The sequence below is a fragment of the Lycorma delicatula genome, chromosome 10 (genome assembly GCF_047948215.1).
Source record: "Lycorma delicatula isolate Av1 chromosome 10, ASM4794821v1, whole genome shotgun sequence".
NCBI lineage: Eukaryota > Metazoa > Arthropoda > Insecta > Hemiptera > Fulgoridae > Lycorma > Lycorma delicatula.
Window position 1 is genome coordinate 11,696,122 of NC_134464.1, and position 19,382 is coordinate 11,715,503.

Sequence of the window (19,382 nt, forward strand, 5' to 3'; positions counted from 1 at the left end):
AATTATATCAGATCTGTTTCTTACAATGACTATACTTCTAAATATTTCAAATATATAACAGTAGCATTTTGTCAAAAATAAAGCAAATTTTGTTACTGTAGGGATTAGTATTTGGCAGATAGAACTTAAAAATGTACATGTATGGTAATAACAAGTGACATGATATTATTATCTTTGGTTACTACTAAAAATTTTGTTTCTAGCCAAGAGGTGGTCCAGTGATTTTAGCTGAAGCTGGAGATAGAAACAAACTTTCATAGACAGGTAGACTGCTAAACATGGTACCCTCAACAGATGTCACAGTTAGGAATAAATAAAGGAACTAAAATAAGCACATAAATGAATTAACAACATCAGTGATCATGTGTTTAGAGATGTAGCACAACCAAAATTTTGTTACATCATGGCTTTTAATTGGATCTCTTACCTATAGACTTTGTTTACTATGATTTAATTACGCTGCTAATTTCAACTTATTTTGAAATTTGAATTTATTAGGAAAGCTGAACTGAGACTACATAAAACCAAACATTTAAAAGATAACGAAAATCACAGATTGTTGTGAGACAAAAAAATTTCAAAATAACAAAAAACCATTTATTTTTGTTGTTATTTTGAAGAATTAAAAAGCTAAATTTCTTTAAAATGAGGATGAATATTTCAACAACACAAGAATACATTTATTATTATTATTATTACACACAATACCATATTTTAAGCACGTACAGTAAATTTACAGAAATTATTAAAAAACAAATCACTTCTTCAATTGAAAGTTCTTCAGATTATTGGTGGCCACTTCAGAAATTTTTGTTCGAAGGATTTCACATTTAATAAAATTACTCATTTGAACAAAATATAACTAAAATTTATCAAAAAAAAAAAAATTAAATGACTATAATTTTTACGTAATATTCAGACTTGTCAGAGAGTATTCATGAAAAGTTCAATATAATGTAAAACTAGATTAAAATTTTTTTAATTACCATTTCCAAGAAAGTTAGAGTTTGGTGGTATCAAGACATAACATACTCCTTCGTGTTATGACAAAAAATCATAAAAACAGCTTGCTGTTCTAAGAATTGAAAAAAAAAAATACATAAATAAACCTTTAACAAGCAGACTTCATAACATTAATAAATGTGTTTTTCATTATAAGTTGTCAATACATCTTCCTACCAGTGTCTTTAAACCCCAAATGTGAGTTTATCACAATCACACCAGTCATTAAACACTACAGAAACTAAACTAATGATGCAAGATCCTGATTCAATTATCAGTTAGTAAAAACATATAAAGGTACATATATGGTACGTATGGTAAAAACATACTTATTTATAGAGTATTATCAAAACATTTATCGAGTTCCTTTTCAATCACAACAACACATATTGTTTATAATTATGTTTAATAAGTCAGGTTACAATGCTTAGATAAGCCTTTCCTTTCATCATCATCTGATTGTAAAAGGAAAGGAGGTATGCTGAAGTACTGGGAATAATGTAAAAATGTGCAACAATACAGAAACAAAAATACTCATTATTATATTATCATTGGAAATAAAAGGCCAAAACAGTGATGAATGTGAGTGCTCCCAATTTTGGAGATAGAATAAAGAAAGTCAATTTATAATTTATTCTCCATAATAAGGAAAGATGAAGAGGAATTTATAAATTTACTCAAAAGTCAACAACTACTTTTCACCCATTAATTGTGATTACACCGGTTAACATTTTTATTGTCTCATGAGTACCAATGGATGTACTTCGTGCAGCTTTTTATCCTGTTTTCAAATATGTATTCACAATTTCTCCATCACCCAGTTTTTTTTGTTATTTTAATTTTTTTAAATATTTTAAAATGTTTTTTCATCCATTTGTTCATTGTCAAGTAAAAGCTCCTAGAGCATTGTAAATATGATCGAACCAAATGAGCTAACTCAAAGAGTAGCATTGTTACTGTTGTGCAGGTTCAGATGTGTATAGACATGTACCAACATGATCTAGTGTAGCACACATCCATCAGAATGATGTCAGTTGTGAGATAGTAGTGAACCAGTAAACACATCATTGTGAGTGCTTTGTGTATCTGAATTATTGTGTACTACATATTTACAACTTTACTTCTTTTAATTAGTCATTAGTTACAAACTGCCTAGAGTTTGTTTAAATCATCCTAACATTTTTTGTTATGTATGTGGTGAAATTATGCTCAAGTCCCAAAGGTGAAACCTTATGCCATTAGTAGAAAAGTGTTACAAACTTTATTTTGGGTGTAAAGTCGGGGAACAAACAAGGTCCTGGGTCCTATATATCTGTTGTTTATTGTGTTCTAGGCTTCTTGCTGCATGAAAAAATGGCACATGCCACAAGCCATTTGCTATTTCTATGATTTGGAGGGAACCCAAAGTTCACTCTTCTGACTGTTATTTTTGCCTAACAAACAAAGGGATTGCGTCAAAATCAAAACATACAGTGGTGTACCCTAACTTGCAATCTGCAACGAGACCAGTTCTACACTGTGAAGAATAGCTCTTAACATAGCCTCTAGAACATGTGATATTAGATGAAGAGAGCTCAGAGTCTGATAGAAGTAAAGAAGAAAAAGAAACAGATTCTAGTAATACAACTTTTGAACAAAGCTGTTCATCTGAGCCTCATTTACTGACTCGAAAATCTTAACGATCTCATACAACATTTAAAGTTATCTAAAAAAACAGTCTGTAATGTTTGCTTCCTGGTTAAAAGGATGGAATCTTCTTCAAAAGAATACAAAGATATATACTTATTATTGTAATCGTCATTCTGAATTTAAAGACTATTTTTCTGAAGAAAATGGCTTAGGCTTTGTAATGACATTTCTTCTCTTATGGAGATGCTTTGTAATGAACATAACCTAACAGAATGACGCTTGTTCATTGAGTCCTCTAAAGTTAGTTTAAAAGCTGTGCTTCTGCATAATGGCAGTAAATTCCCATCAATACCTGTGGCTCACTCTGCTAGTTTGAAAGAAACATATGAAAACTTTAAATTTATATTGGAAAAGCTTCAATATGCAGTGTATGAATGGAATATTTGTGGTGATTTGAAGATAATTGCACTTATTCTTTATCTGCAGCTTGGTTACACAAAGTACTGTTGTTTTTTGTGAGAATGGGATAGTAGGGACAGAAATAGCCATTTCATTAGAAAAGAATCGTCTAAACACAAATCACTCATTCCTGAACAGAAAAATGTGAAATATGACCCATTGTTTAATCCTAAAAATGTATATCTGCCTTCGTTACATCTCAAATTAGGATTAATGAAGAATTTTGTCAAGTCCATAGGACAATATTCCTGGTTTCATGTACTTAAAACAGAAATTTCCAAAAATTAAAGAAAGAATATTTGTGGGTCCACAAATATGATCACTAATGCATGATAAAAACTTTGAGGAACTATTGAATCCATTGGAGAAATCAGCCTGGCAAGCATTCAAAAATGTTACTCAGGGTTTTTTGGAAAAAAAGAAAGGCGGAAAATTACCGTGATATTATCAATGATCTTATAACATCTTATAAAAATTTGGTTTGTAATTAGTTCTTAAAAGTATACTTCCTACACTTGCACCTAGATTTCTTCCTGGAAAATCTTGGCGCAGTGAGCGATAAGCACAGGAAACACTTCTTTCATCAGGACATTTCAACGATGGAAAAGAGGTTTCAAGGCGTGTGGAATCCTAATATGCTGGCCAATTATTGTTGGACCATCAAGAGGGATGGCTCCACAAGCAAAATATAGCAAAAAATCATCATTTCTTACTTTCTAGGCAAGTCAAATGTTTGAATATTGTGTAGTTAAGAATGCAGAAAGTATTAAAATGTTTGAAATTATATCTGCCCGTCTCTCAAAAACCTTGCATGTTGGGGAAACACTGATATCATATTTGAATTTAGAAGAAAAAATACCATTTGTATCACATATTTTTCTTCCTGAGACAAAAAAAAATTCTTTTTTGTTCCCCAATGTTATTAAAGTAAGATGTTTTTCAAACGTCACTAATTAATTTTTCCAAGAGTCCAGTAATTTTAATTATTATAATTTAATTAATTCAACAAAAAATATCCTCCAACATAGTTAAAAAACTTTAAACAAAATAACAAAAAATAATAAAAGTTAAAAAATGTATAATATAAAAAAATAAACTGAAATTATAAAAACAGCCTAAAAACTCATTTGGATAGTCATCTTCTCTACCCACCGACTCAATTTGAAAACCGCCAGGCAGTGCTCACCACTGTGTGTGAGTCATGGTAAACGCCAACAATTTCATTGCGCTGCAAAACAACTTGTTTTGCAATTTGTTTGTCTTATGCTAAGACAAACTCTTATCTCATTTTAAATGCTACATTAACAATGTAATACTGTTGTTGTTGGGGTTCAATTAATGGGAGTCTTAGGATTGGTCTATTAAAAATATATATGTTTTTATACAATTTAACAGCACATAAACAGAGCAATATTTATAAGAAGAACTATTTTAAATTTCATTAACTTATTGAGATTAGAACATTGTAAAATTTTGGTCTAATAATTTCTTTTTTTGTATATCATGCTAATAGTACCTTTGATAAGTTGGTCTTAGGAAGGACTCTTGCTGTAAATATCCTGCAAATCCTTCATACTTAAGTCTAGAAAAACTAGAATAAATTGGCTCAAGTGAAAAAAAGCAGTTCATCATCATTAACCCTAGAAAGTATTATTATTAGATTTTAATTAATTTTAATGCAAATTACATGGCTACTCTAAGAAAAAGTATCATTCTCAGGAAAAAAAAAGTAAAAAAAAGTAAAAGTTAAAATTCAAGCATCAACAATAAATAAAATAAAATCAACAGTAAATAATAAATAAGTAAAATGATGTGATTTTAGAAGGATACAAACAAAATAAAACTATAAATAAAAATAAAACAAAAAATTAAAAGAAAAAAAAATTTAATTAAAAAAAAAATTACAAAGATAAAAAAAATAAATACAAAAACTCAAACACACTAAGATACAATATAAATTAAATACCAAAATAACGTAATAGTATGACAAATAAATCCTAAAAACTAAATTAAAATGTATACTATATCAATTTTTTAATTAAAAAAATTTTTGGTACCTGGAAAATAATTCTTAATTATTAACTGTATTTACAAAAATCAAAATAACACACAGGCAAACTTCAATATTCATAACTTCATTCATACATTCATTTTTAGATTTACTTTTTTTCATTTACAATTATGGTGTTCTTCCACAGAACTGAAACAAAAAAGAAAAAAGAAAGGTATTAGTAATCAGCTTCCACAAAAAAGTTTTAAATACAAAACAACAAACAATGGATGAAACAAAATAGTCAATGGATGAAGGCTTTACTTAATGAAAATCCATCATAATAAAAACAAATTAAAACAAAATATGTTTTTTGATTTTCACAAAGTTAATTAAAAAAAAATGAAAAGATGTATTCTGTATGTAATATATCAGGAAGGTACTGTGAACCGAAACAAGTGTTTTTTTTTAAATTAACTTTGTAAAACTCAAAACACACATTTTCTTTTAATTTTTTTTTTTTAAATATATCTTTCAAACCAATGGAGTTTGATTATTATTGAAAGATTCAACTTATTTGAAAAAACTTACGCAAATTATGGAAAATTATGCATTTTTCTCATTTCTTAACTTTTTATTAGTAGTGGAAAAAAGTATGTGTATATTTATTTGCAATCTGTTCATAAAGTACAAACCCTTCAGTAACTTTTCAACTGTCAAACAGAAAAATCTGATGTGGACAACACATGACTTCTTTTTACGCCTATTAAATTACATTTACACATTTTTTTTAAAAATGACAAGTAAATAAAATTTTATTTCACTAATAACTTCTGATTTTTTTCATACTTTTTTTATTGTTATTTGAATTATTATTTATTGTAAAAAAAAAAATTATAATAAGAGGTAAATAATTATAAATAAATCAATATATTTAAATTAAAAAAAAGGAAAAGAAAATGAAGTCGGATTTGAACCGATGTTCCTTCCCCTTGATGCAAATAATTCATTAATTAAAATTTTATTTGGCTATAACTCTGGAACAGATGAAAATAAGTACCACTTATGATAATCATTGAAAAACTCTCAATGAGGGCTTATTACTGTAGTTAAGAAAAAGTACACAATCCAATTTTTTTGGATTTTGGGCTTTTTTGAACACTTTTGGTTCAGTTAATTGCAATGAAAAGGGAAGGTTCACATATAGATGTTACCACAGTCCTAAATCCAAAATTTCAACATCCTATGGCTAATCATTTTTGAGTTATGTGAGATGTGTACATATAGATGTCACATCGAAACTAATCAAAATGGATTCAGGGATGGTCAAGATCGTTATTTCCATTGAAATCTGGAACCTAAATTTTTCACCATCATAATCTTCCTTTACTTTGTACAAGGAAGTAAAAATGGAATTTATCAAATGTTCCTTCTTCAAATTGATCTATTTTTACTACAATCCTAATCAAATTAACAGCCATAAAATATCTTTGTAAGCCATTTACATAGCGAAAAGTAGCGTTTCATAGCGGAAAAAATTAGATTGTTTTCAGGTAAGAACATTTGCTAAAAAATCTTTTCTTTTTACAGTTATTTAAGAGGTGCTGTAGACCACTTTTGAATTAAAAGAAAAATATTATTTTAATATAAAAGCAAATGATAAATATACATTCATTATTTTTATGGTTCAAAGGATATTTAAGGATTGCTATCATACTTTAAAACACATACAATATTTATACTTAAGTTTAACTCTAGTATTCACTAGAATGACCAATTTTAGCTGCCATTTAAGTTTTCCAACAATTGGTTTCAATATAAGGCCATTAAAAAACAATATTCTGTTTTTACTATCGCCTTAATAAAGATAGGAAATTTTTTTTTAATGAACCATGTGATTTACACAATACAGTAACTTATATAAGTTTACAATTTTGATTAGCGAGATGGGAAAATAGTTGTGAAAAAATATTTCAATTAAATTTATTGAGAATGTCAGTCATTTCATAGACGAAGTAAAGTTACTTTATGTGCGATATAGAATATAGAATTGGTACTTATCAGTGGAGTTGTTTCACTATGAAGCACAGTAAGGTGACACTTTTAACAGACAGCTGAGATCCTCAACAGTTTTATTGGAAATTTATTTTCCCATCACAATTTTTTTTCTCATTTTATTATTACTTGAAATTATGTATATAAATAGTCTAATCCATATGTCATGAAACAGTGCAGCAGACATAAATAGGAATGCAACATTTATGAGTTATATTTCGTAGTTTAGGCTGAATCATTTCATCACTCCCACGTGCAAGTGCAATTATTGTTTTATGCGTGTAATAATGTACTGCAAGCTGTCACCTGTCTGGCACTATGGCATGTCGATGATATCAATCAAAAATTTTACTGAGTCTTTCTTATTATGTTAATAACAAAAACATCATTTACAATGCTTCCACATCATTACTTATTTCAGAGAAAGAAAGTATTTCAGTTTGCGTTACTGTGTTACACCATACGGTATGATACAGTTTTATAGGTCATTATTATAATTTATATTCAGTGTTATTTTAATTAATTTTAATTTATTCTGTGTTTTTATGGTAATCGAGTTTTAACAACATGCGATTCTGTTGTGAAAAATAAACTGGGAAAACCCATAAGTAGCAACAAAAAAAAAACGTCAGCAACGTATATATAACCTTAAAAGAAGATAACCCTGAAACTGCCATCAGAGACATTACTTGAAAAGTAAGTGTGCAACAGGTGTTAGTGAAAGAATAATTTTTAATATAATAAACACAAAATTGATGGTAAACATTTTAGCCCTAAAAAGACTCGAAAGCATGTGAAAATGATTGAAAAGTTGGATGATTTTATTAAAACCGCTATCAGAAAAAAGTTCATTCATTTTATTTCAATAATAAGCTTGAAAAAATATTAAATAATGTGAATACCAATTCTGGATGGCCAAATTTTTCTAGAAATACATTACATTGTGCTTTAAAATCAATGAATTTTCGTTTTAAGTCCAGAAAAAATAATTATTTACTGATTGAATGTGAAGATATAAATTATGGTATAAGGAATATTTAAGAGAAATTAAGCGATTTCATGAAGAGAGAAGACAATTTATTATCTAGATGATACATAGATTAATGCGGGAAATGTATGGCTGGATAGAGATGTAAACAGCGGAAAAGGTATTTTTTTGAAAGCTTTGTTAACTGGGGTGAAAACCTTGGATGGAAAAGATAAACGATTAATAGTAATTCACGTAGGAAATGAAAATGAGTTTTTGAATGGTGGTTTAAGGATATTTGAATTCAGATCTTCCCAAGAGTATCATGATGAAATGAATGGTAACAATTTTATGTGGTAGTTTAAAAAAAATTGTCAAAATTATTCCTGAAGGATCCCTTATAGTAATGGATAATGTGAAAAAATAAAATTTATAAGATTAATAAAAAACGTTAGACAAAAATATACATTCATTATAAAGTAGATGAAATAGCAAAATTAAAAAATTGTGTCATGTTGCGTCTTCCTCCATACCATTGCAATTTTAATTAGATAGAATTGAAATGAGCAAATGTCAAAGGCAGTAATAACACAACATTTAACGTAACTGATATAAAAAATCTATGACAGAAGGTTTTTATAGAGTAGATGCAAATGCTTGGAAAAATTGTATTCAATATGTAATTAAAAAAGAAAAAACACGGAAAGCGGACGATTTGTGTGAGAATATTGAAGATATTGTGTTAAATTTGGAAAAAAATGGCAAAAGTTCAACAGACACCAGCTTATTGAGTATTGAAGAATACATAGTATTCTTCATAGAATCCATAATATACAGTGAAAAAATACATTGAGGTAACAAATATTTTTTTCTGTTTTACTTGATGAAATTTTAATATAGTGGTAACATATTTTGTTAAAATTTTTATTTTTAAGATAATGTATCATTTTATCACAATTTTCTACTTTTTCTATTACAAGTTATTTTTACCTCATTTTTATGTTAAAAGTAAAGAGAAGTGTTTTTTCTCAGATGGATTGCACTAAATTAAATTAAATTTACTAGAAAATCAATCATAAATCATACTGTTACGTTTTGGTTTGCTGTACACTTTTGTAAAACAAATTATAGTTAAAACACTTGCTACAATGTAAAATAATTTCCTACCTTTATGAAAGCCAAAAAATAAAATAATAAAGAAAGTAAGAAAAAGAGCATTAAATAGAAATTCACGACAATGTTTTAATGAATATTGAATGACAGAAAAACTGTGTCCTTACAACATATTTAAACATTAATTTTTTATTTAGTCATACATTACACTTTTACGGTACAGATTTATACAAATCTGAATTTGCATTCATGGGAATACATAATTTTCCATAACTAATAGGTAATTTTCATAATTTCTGTACGCTTTCTTCGAATAAATTATAACTCTCAAGAAAAATGCAGCAGAAAAATAACCTTTAATGTTGTATAACAAGTTAATTTTTTCTTTGTCCATGATGTTCAACGGTGAAAATTATTGGAAATTGTAATCTTTAGCAATCAATTATACCATCTCAACGTCAGTGAAAATAATGGCAAGAATGTATAAAAACATGATGAAGTAACAAGTTATTAAAATCATTTTATTTATGAAATAGTGTTCACTTTGTTATTTCAAAAGTTTTAAACTAAATTATTTTATTAAATGATTCCATAAGATATATATAATGCTTCAAAGAGAAACAGTTTCTTTAATAAAACTACTGTGATGCAATACAGAGTTTAAATACATAGAATTTCCCTTTACTAATAATAACTTCCACAATATACAAATGGTACAAATAAAATCAAAATGCATTACCGATTATAATTAGATGTCATGCTCTTGTTATTAGAAGTGCAGTACATACATTGCATTCCCTACACAGCTGAGTAATCGCTTTACTAGTCTCAATGAAATTTTAAGTCGTCATCCTTGTTAGTAATGCAAACTTAGCAATATAAGACTTAGACATCCTAACTTCTACAGAAATATATTATCTTATAAACATGAATTTATAATTTTTCAGACATTACCATTATATAAAATCTAACTGTCTATGCACTTACAAATAATAATAACTGTCTATTCACAAATAATTGGAGGGGGGAACTCTGTTTAAATCTCTTAAGCATGGCTATTCCTAGCCAAAAAGATCCTATTCATACAATATCTTATGAAATTACAGAAAATATAATGAAAATGTCAGATTTAAAAAAAATTATTTTTACAATACATATTATTATTTCCATTTTTTTAGGTGATGCTGCTTGCATTGTTTTACAGAAAATGTTAAACAATTTATTAAAATACACATTCTAATTTTTATATTAACCATCTATTTAATAATATCAATAAATATATATCAAAATTTAATTGTTAATGAATAATTAAGAAAAAAATTCAACAATGAAGTGACATTAAAGAATGGCCTTATTATGATTACATTGATATTTTTAATACATTACTGAGCCATTAAAAAAAAATTAATCGACTAATTTATTCAAAATACAATTAAAAGGTTTTTATTTCACAGAAATAATCTTACTTCTTGATGAATTTTCAGAAAATAAAAATTGAAAGTTTAAATATATGTTTTATACAATGATGAAATTAATTTGTATATTCTAAATGAGGAATAAACAACATGAATACAATATTCTATACTAGATATTATCCTTAACTTTAATGGAAATTAAAGCTCATGTTTATTAAAACATGTTAATAATTATCACGGAAAAATAACAGAGGACTAAAATTTTATTTCTTATAACTAAATGAAACAAAAAAGCAACCGTTACTTATTATTGTTTTTTAAAATACAGATTAAAAATTTGTTTTGCACATATATGTTTCATCCTTGATTGTAACTGTTTATAAAAACAGTTTATACACGATGTATGAGTCTTTTAAGTAATTATAAAACAAACTGATCTGTCACTTAGGAAAAGAAATTCTTTCATTAAAATTGTAGATCTTGTACTGAAATACGCTTTAAGAATAAAAATACAATGTGTGCTTATAAACATAAAAAAAACAATGAGAATAACAAAGGCATTATTATTTAATCATTAAACAGCTATTAAACAGAAATTCCATAATTAAAAATCCATTATACAGATGCAGTGATCTTATGATTGAATCAAAGCAACCTTGTAAGTAAATATAAAAAAAAAATTGTTTCCTTTCTTACATATACAATGTAGACTATTAACAAAGTATGGCAACACTTAAATAACTTTTCAAAATTTAAAAAAATAAAAATAAAATTTACCTTCAAATAATTTATTTTTCAGTATGAGAACATTGTACTACCCAAAAAACCATGAGGCCTCAGATTAGGGACAAAAAAATTTTAAATGGAAAGAGCAGGGTTGTGAAATGTCATTTTAAAGGGCATTGAAATTTTGATGTAAAGTACTTCAGCCTACAACTGTAACCGTATGGCAGTTCCTTCAAGAACATTATCATTTTTTACCTTACTACAATTATTAAGTTTTTAATTGATTTTTTTTTTTTTATTTGTATTTAAAAGGAAATATTATTGGCTTTTTGTAGTGATAAAGCAAAGCCCCTAAAACTAAAAGAAAAATAGGCCCTACCCAACTAAAAAAAAAAGAAAATTACCACAAAGCAACTAAAAACAACAATTACAGATAAACTCGAAGGCCTAGTCAACAACCTTAAACAAACAACAGAAGAATTAGCCCCAATAAAACCCTATAAAAAGCATCAGTGGTGGAACAGTAAAAGCGACGCAAGAATAGAGAAGAGACATCAAGAATGACTATTAAACCAATCCCAAAAATCAGAAACAATCTTCCAACCACAAATAAAGCAAAGAAAAAATCACCCCATCCCTAAGGAAAATAAAAAAACAAAGACACACTGAAATCAAGAGAATAAGATTCAACAAAATACAGTCGAGGGCCTGCCAAAAAAAGCTTCAGAAACAACTCCAAAAATATGAACCCTCAACCCTACTAATGAAGGATGAAACCATAATCTGGCCCATAACAATAAAGACAACATAGAAGAAATCCTAGCTAGATATTTAAACAAACTTCTAAATTGCAAAGAACCGACAGAACTTCTAAACTTCGACACCAATACTCCAATACCAACACCACCAGGAAACATTCACCCTACCACAGTAACAGAAGTCTACCAAGCACTGGGTGAGATGAAGTATTACAAAACAGTAGGAAAAGATCAGACCTTTGTAGAGACTGAAACATGCAGGAAGACCAGCAAAAACTGCTCTTCATCAACAGCTTGTCAATAACTGGACCAAAGAACTACAAGAACGTTGGATAACAACCATCATCCACCCGCTACACAAAAAAGTGGAACAACTACAGAGGAATCTCACTCTTAGATAAAAGATATCAAATTCTTTCAAGAATCATCCTAAACAGGATCAGTCTACAACTCAAGAAAGAACTAGGGCAATATCAGGGAGATTTCAGACCCTAGAGGAGTGTTCGGACTAGATCGTGGATCTCAAATAATAGTGATAAATAATTATAAGTCTCTAATAATGGATTACATCTGAAAAAGAAGCAGAGACATGGTGATAACAATTCTAGACTTCAAGAAAGCAAATGATTGCATATAAAGAGAATCCCTACTAAAAATTTTAAGACACCTCGGACTACATTCCAAATAATAAACATGATAAAACTGATCCTCACAAACATAAGTCAAAAGTGAAATTCAGAAGCAAACTCTCAGAACCATTTACGATCAGAACAGGACTGTGTCAAGGTGATGGACTCTCACTGCTACTATTTAACTGCGCTCTAGAAATGATACAAGCTGCAGCTCAATTCTGTTCTGAAAACTAATGCTTTCATTCACTGGATAATTTTTCGTATTGTATTTCAGCCGTATCTTTTCAGGAAATTTTCATTGCATTTTGCTAAAAACTGTTTATCAAAAATAACTCTCTTATTAAAATATGTTCTCAATTTCTGGGTCATCTATATTTTATATGAATAAAAATTTAAATGTACGGCAAATATCCTACCTAACATGTGATGAGACAAGCCTAATGAAATACCATGTTACCAAGTAGAATTCTGCACAACAGCTCTAACAGTTTCTTGTGTATGGATGTTTTTTGTTGAGCTTGAATTCAGATTGAGATATTTTGGGAAGATGCAATTGGAGCATGATGAAGTGGTTGTATTTGCTAAATAGAGTGACTGGAAGTCATTAGCTAAATATGTTAAAAAAGGGTTAAATAAAGTAAGCTACCTGTGGATGAGTATAGTCTAATAAAAATGATTATAGTTATTTTTTTCACTGGTACTACCTTTTTTTTAACTTTTTTTAAATTATTAAGCTTTAAGCATAATCATTAAACCACAAATACGGTTCAAATTTATTTTCTTTCATTTAATTGTTAAATGTAAAATTATTGGAATAAAGATACTTTCTTTGTTTTCCCTTAATTTTACTGTCTTTCCCGATGACTGAACCAAATGCTCTGTTTTATTTATTATATTTTTAATTTTATTTAACTTAACTTTAGTTCTATTAGTATAATTACCGAGTGAAGTTCTTGTTTAATTTTTATTCTCGTTTTCATTCAATAATAAAATATAATTAATGTGCCAAAGGAGCTGTTTTATTTTTAATTCTTTTTCCACTTTCTAGTTAATTACAACTCTTATTAAATGTCTAATGAGCAAAGGTTCATTTTTTCTGAGAATATTTATTGACCTGAATAACTATTTTATACTTACATTATTCTTATTTAATTATTAAGTGTAGTTATTAAGACGAAGAAGCTGTTATATTTTTATTTTGTTGAAATTTTCTATTTTAAATTTTACTCATTTAATATTTATTTTAGATATATATAAATCACTGAGCAAAAGGTACAATTTTATTTTTATTACTTATTTTCATTAAATTTCATCACTATATGTACTTATTGGAACAAAGATAATTTAATGTTTAAGTACATTTAAGAAGAAAATTAGTTTATTTCATTCTTAATTATGTGCCAACCCGACAGATGGCACAAATTATTATCTATGATTTTTGAGGTATTAAATAAATGGTAATATTATTAAGGAATTTTTATAAAATTTACGTGTAAATATGCATTTATGTTTCTTGTTTTAATAAAAAAATTATTAACTATTGATCTATCTATCAAATTATTATCTATCTTGCTTACCTAAGAATGAGCCCACAAGATCTTTAATTTGTATCTTTAGAATATGAGTTCATGTACCTGCATAAGATGCCAAAATTCAAATTCTCATTATATAGCTTTTAACAATAATGATCTTTGCTAAATGTTTCTACCACAAAAGCATGGTGCTCTTTTTTAAGCCTCCTATATAATAGAATGACATAGGCTGGAGGGGGGGGGGAGAATGACATCTTAATAATTTATTCACCTCAAATTATGACTTTGCAATGAATGATTGAAAATTATCTGTTCCTGTACATCAATCTGTTTAAAAATGAAGCATTAAATTTTCTATTCAAACTTTGAATTGGTAAAATGACCTCTGAAATGAATTATGATAAAGAGATCTAGTAATTGTTTTTTTTTCAATACAAAAATATTACAAAAGAAAATATTAAACATTTTCTATAATTTTGAAAGTAGGGCATGAAAAAGTCATTTTTAGCTTATATTATATTTCATATATTACATCTTATACAAGGGCATTTATTCAGTACAAACATTTTGCATACGTAGAGTTGGCTACACACAAATAGGGCATAAAGAATTACGGTTATTTATGATTACCTTGTTACAATAATTATGTTATCAATAAATGACAGTGTTTATAAATGCTGAGTGGAAGTAATCATTTGAGAGACTTACATCCATTGCATTACTACAAGACCCCACACACAACATTATTATTCACCCTGAGTACTTTTTGTAAAGCAGAACCTATAAAATTTACATCCAAAGTTTTTGAAAAATAAAATAATGTGTCAACTTCTATGCCGTTCATTATTGTAAAAATTATTTTTTTCAGAAGACTAGCCTTTTTAAAATTAAATTACACATTTCCTAGATGTATTATCATAATTTATTAGAGAAAGCAACAACAACAACAACAATACTATGAAAAGGTAGGGACAATGGTTTATTCTACTATCTGGCTGGTCAAGACTACAGTCCAGATTGTGAACTTCAAAGCAATATAACGCGCTAAAAATTGATGCAAACAGATTTAAAACAACCTGTATTTTATGAAGGTTATTTATGGTATGGAAAAATTTATATGAGTAAGTACCTAATTAAAATTATGATATTATAGATGTGCATAGGAGCGGATATGAAATATGTATATTTCATTTAACTACAAAGTACTTTACATTTTTTCCAACATAAAACACTTAAATTATACAAGTAAATTACTTAAAATTGAAAAATTTAGAAACTTAAATATTACAAATGTTGAATTTTAAATTCCCAAACAGTCTTTTACAAATTCCATATTATAAAAATTACCAACCGCTTAATAAAGTATAATTTTTACATTTTTTTTTGTTTATTTTATAAATTGTCTAGTATTATTTCTCCCTCATCAAGAAATGAAAATAATAAAATTTAATATTTTACATAAGATAGGACGACAATATTTAAAACTTCTAAAGATATTGGAAAGTCCTCTTCGGTTTTTAATTTCTCTCATGTCTAATATCAAATATGACAACTTAGAAATATCAAGAGATCTAAGAATCTTTATAGCTTTATTATTAGGAATTGTTAATTCCTAATAATAAAGCTATAAAGTTTAGTGCTCTTTTCATCATGGAATATGGTGAATGCAAACCTTATGATAAAATAGCCTGATCTTTTGAGACAAATATGAAACTGTGCTTTTGCTGAATAAGATCTCCTCTTTACATGACTTGTAAAGAGCAAGATCTTTTTCCTATAAAGATCTTATAAATCTTTAAAGATCTTTTTCCTATTATTATGGTTATAATAGGAATTTATTTATAGCTTTAAAAATGGCATCAACCTTTGGTTGTGTGGCTGATTTATCAATCTGCAACAAACTACAAATGATTTAATAATTGATATAAAAAAAATCACCAAAAATACATAAGTTTTGATTTGAATTCTTTCATAGTATGACATATTTGTCTGATATACTTAAAATTATGTATTTACACCAGTCGAATAGCGATACGAAAAATCGATTCTAAATTAAATCATTCCAGTATTTTAATTCCCAATGCAATCTGACATTTTCATTGTATCACTACAATCACTGTAATATCAACAACTTGTTAGCATTGGCTACATCAATCTACCATGAATCAAGATACAAAGTCAAATAAAAGTTACACTTAAAAATTAAATATGAATAAATACTTACAGATTCAATTTTATCACTGACGCAGTTAAACATATCATATGCTAAATCACAAGTGTATCCACCATCTACAATGAGAAAAACAAATAAAGAAATTCAATTAAATTAAAAAAAAATCAGCAACATTAACAGATATAGTAACAAGATATAAATTAATCATTAAACTTTTCTTTCTAAGTAAATAAAAAAAAAAGTAATAATTACAACTCATTATTTTCCTATTTTAAAGCTAATAATTTTTCAATACTTACTAATTTGTATGATGATGGTTAAGTTAACATTATCATTTTTGTTAAGTGCCATAACTAAACTCTGAAAGCTGGGTGATGGCTTGCAGGTTGTGTTGTTTTAACATTATATTGAACAAAATAGTGTTTGTAACATAAACAGTTTGCACATTGTAGCAAAAGATACTGCTGATTTGAAAGAAAGCTATAAAAGTGAGTTACGAGTAAATTTTAATAAATGTACATGCCTGTGAAATCAAGAAATATATTTATAGAAAATAAAAAAATTAAATAGTTGGGATGCTTAAGCGTCTGTATGTGAAAAGGATACAGGCTGCAAAAGAGAGATTATTTTGCCAATCTAAAGATGTCTAAAAGTAAAATATTTAATAGGAACAAGAAACTGAAAACAAAAAATGAGATTTAAGTGGTGGAAGCAAACATTAAAAATGCACAACAAATGTTTAAGAGGGACTGTAAGAAAAATTCTTGGCTTGCGAAAAAAGTAGAACCAGTGGAGAAGACAGAGAAAAGAGGAGTTAGAACTACTGATAACCGAAGATAACATGGTTAGATAAGTAAAATCACAAAAAATGGGTATTATATGCATATGAAAATGAAGATACAAAAAAAAAATTATAAAAGAGATTGGGAGACCAAGCGACAGACGGGTAGACTGTTTCTTGAAAAGGTAATTTGAAGAGAATGGAAGTACACAGACAAAAAGGACTGTAAAGTGATAAGAGATGATTGAAGGAAAACAGTAAAGGAGGCCAATACTCATATAGGGATGAGGCCACTTTATTATATATACACATGTGTATATATAATTTAATATTATATGAAATATAAACCACCAAAACACATTAATAATACCACATTAATTTCCACGAATTGAATTTTGCGGCATCCCGCATCTTCAGTTGGTATTGAATTCTACAATTCTTTTAAAAAATGTTGTTATTTTAATTTTATTTTAGATTATTTTGTTTTTAAATTTTCAAAATTTAAAAACAAAATACTAACTGAAGATGCGGGATGCTGTGAAAATATTCTTGGAATTGATATGGTAAGTTTAATTTATGTAATTATTGTGTTTTGGTGGTTTATATTATATATATATATATATATATATATACATTTATCAGAAGCTGATAACTGTTTCTGATGCAAGGCTTACATACACAACTTAATTAAAAATATTCATCATTTTAATTAAATATAATTTTTTTTGTTTATTTAATTCAATGATTCTAACTAAAGCGAGCATGCATACTGCATTTAATGAATTAAATATAAATAATTCATTAAATGAATTATTTAATTTGAAGTTTAACACAAAATTTTATCACGTTTCTCTGTTCCATTTCGCGAGCTCGCACAAGGTCACATGAACACAACGTACATGGCTGAATATAACTCGAAACTGGAGTGATGAAATATGATGAATTTTGTACAAACACTCTTCGGAATTGTTCTACATAGTTCCTTAGTGGTCCGAGAGGTGGCGCTACTTGTATTGACTACAGAAATTTGTTTCCAGAACTTTTCAGACATACTGTTGTACTTTTTTTTTTTTTTTTTGTCTTCAGTCACTTGACTGGTTTGATGCAGCTCTCCAAGATTCCCTATCTAGTGCTAGTCGTTTCATTTCAGTATACCCTCTACATCCTACATCCCTAACAATTTGTTTTACATATTCCAAACGTGGCCTGCCTACACAATTTTTCCCTTCTACCTGTCCTTCCAAAATTAAAGCGACTATTCCAGGATGCCTTAGTATGTGGCCTATAAGTCTGTCTCTTCTTTTAACTATATTTTTCCAGATGGTTCTTTCTTCATCTATTTGCCGCAATACCTCCTCATTTGTCACTTTATCCACCCATCTGATTTTTAACATTCTCCTATAGCACCACATTTCAAAAGCTTCTAACCTTTTCTTCTCAGATACTCCGATTGTCCAAGTTTCACTTCCATATAAAGCGACACTCCAAACATACACTTTCAAAAATCTTTTCCTGACATTTAAATTAATTTTTGATGTAAACAGCTTATATTTCTTACTGAAGGCTCGTTTAGCTTGTGCTATTCGGCATTTTATATCGCTCCTGCTTCGTCCATCTTTAGTAATTCTACTTCCCAAATAACAAAATTCTTCTACCTCCATAATCTTTTCTCCTCCTATTTTCACATTCAGTGGTCCATCTTTGTTATTTCTACTACATTTCATTACTTTTGTTTTGTTCTTGTTTATTTTCATGCAATAGTTCTTGCGTAGGACTTCATCTATGCCGTTCATTGTTTCTTCTAAATCCTTTTTATTCTCGGCTAGAATTACTATATCATCAGCAAATCGTAGCATCTTTATCTTTTCACCTTGTACTGTTACTCCGAATCTAAATTGTTCTTTAACATCATTAACTGCTAGTTCCATGTAAAGATTAAAAAGTAACGGAGATAGAGAACATCCTTGTCGGACTCCCTTTCTTATTATGGCTTCTTTCTTATGTTCTTCAATTGCTACTGTTGCTGTTTGGTTCCTGTACATGTTAGCAATTGTTCTTCTATCTCTGTATTTGAACCCTAATTTTTTTAAAATGCTGAACATTTTATTCCAGTCTACGTTATCGAATGCCTTTTCTAGGTCTATAAACGC

The 19,382-nt window shown here is 28.0% G+C and overlaps 1 protein-coding gene across 1 annotated transcript in view; it reads right to left on the reverse strand.

Moving 5' to 3' along the window:
• Window positions 1-4,958: 4,958 nt before the first annotated feature.
• The window catches only part of Obp73a (Odorant-binding protein 73a), a 134,795-nt gene continuing 120,371 nt past the window's right edge, over window positions 4,959-19,382 (reverse strand). The window contains exons 6-7 of the mRNA XM_075376592.1: window positions 16,503-16,567; window positions 4,959-5,290 (exon numbers count right to left, since the gene is read on the reverse strand). Of these exons, the coding sequence (XP_075232707.1) occupies window positions 5,270-5,290; window positions 16,503-16,567 (86 nt within the window). The 3' untranslated portion in view covers window positions 4,959-5,269. The remainder of the gene's footprint in view (window positions 5,291-16,502; window positions 16,568-19,382) is intronic.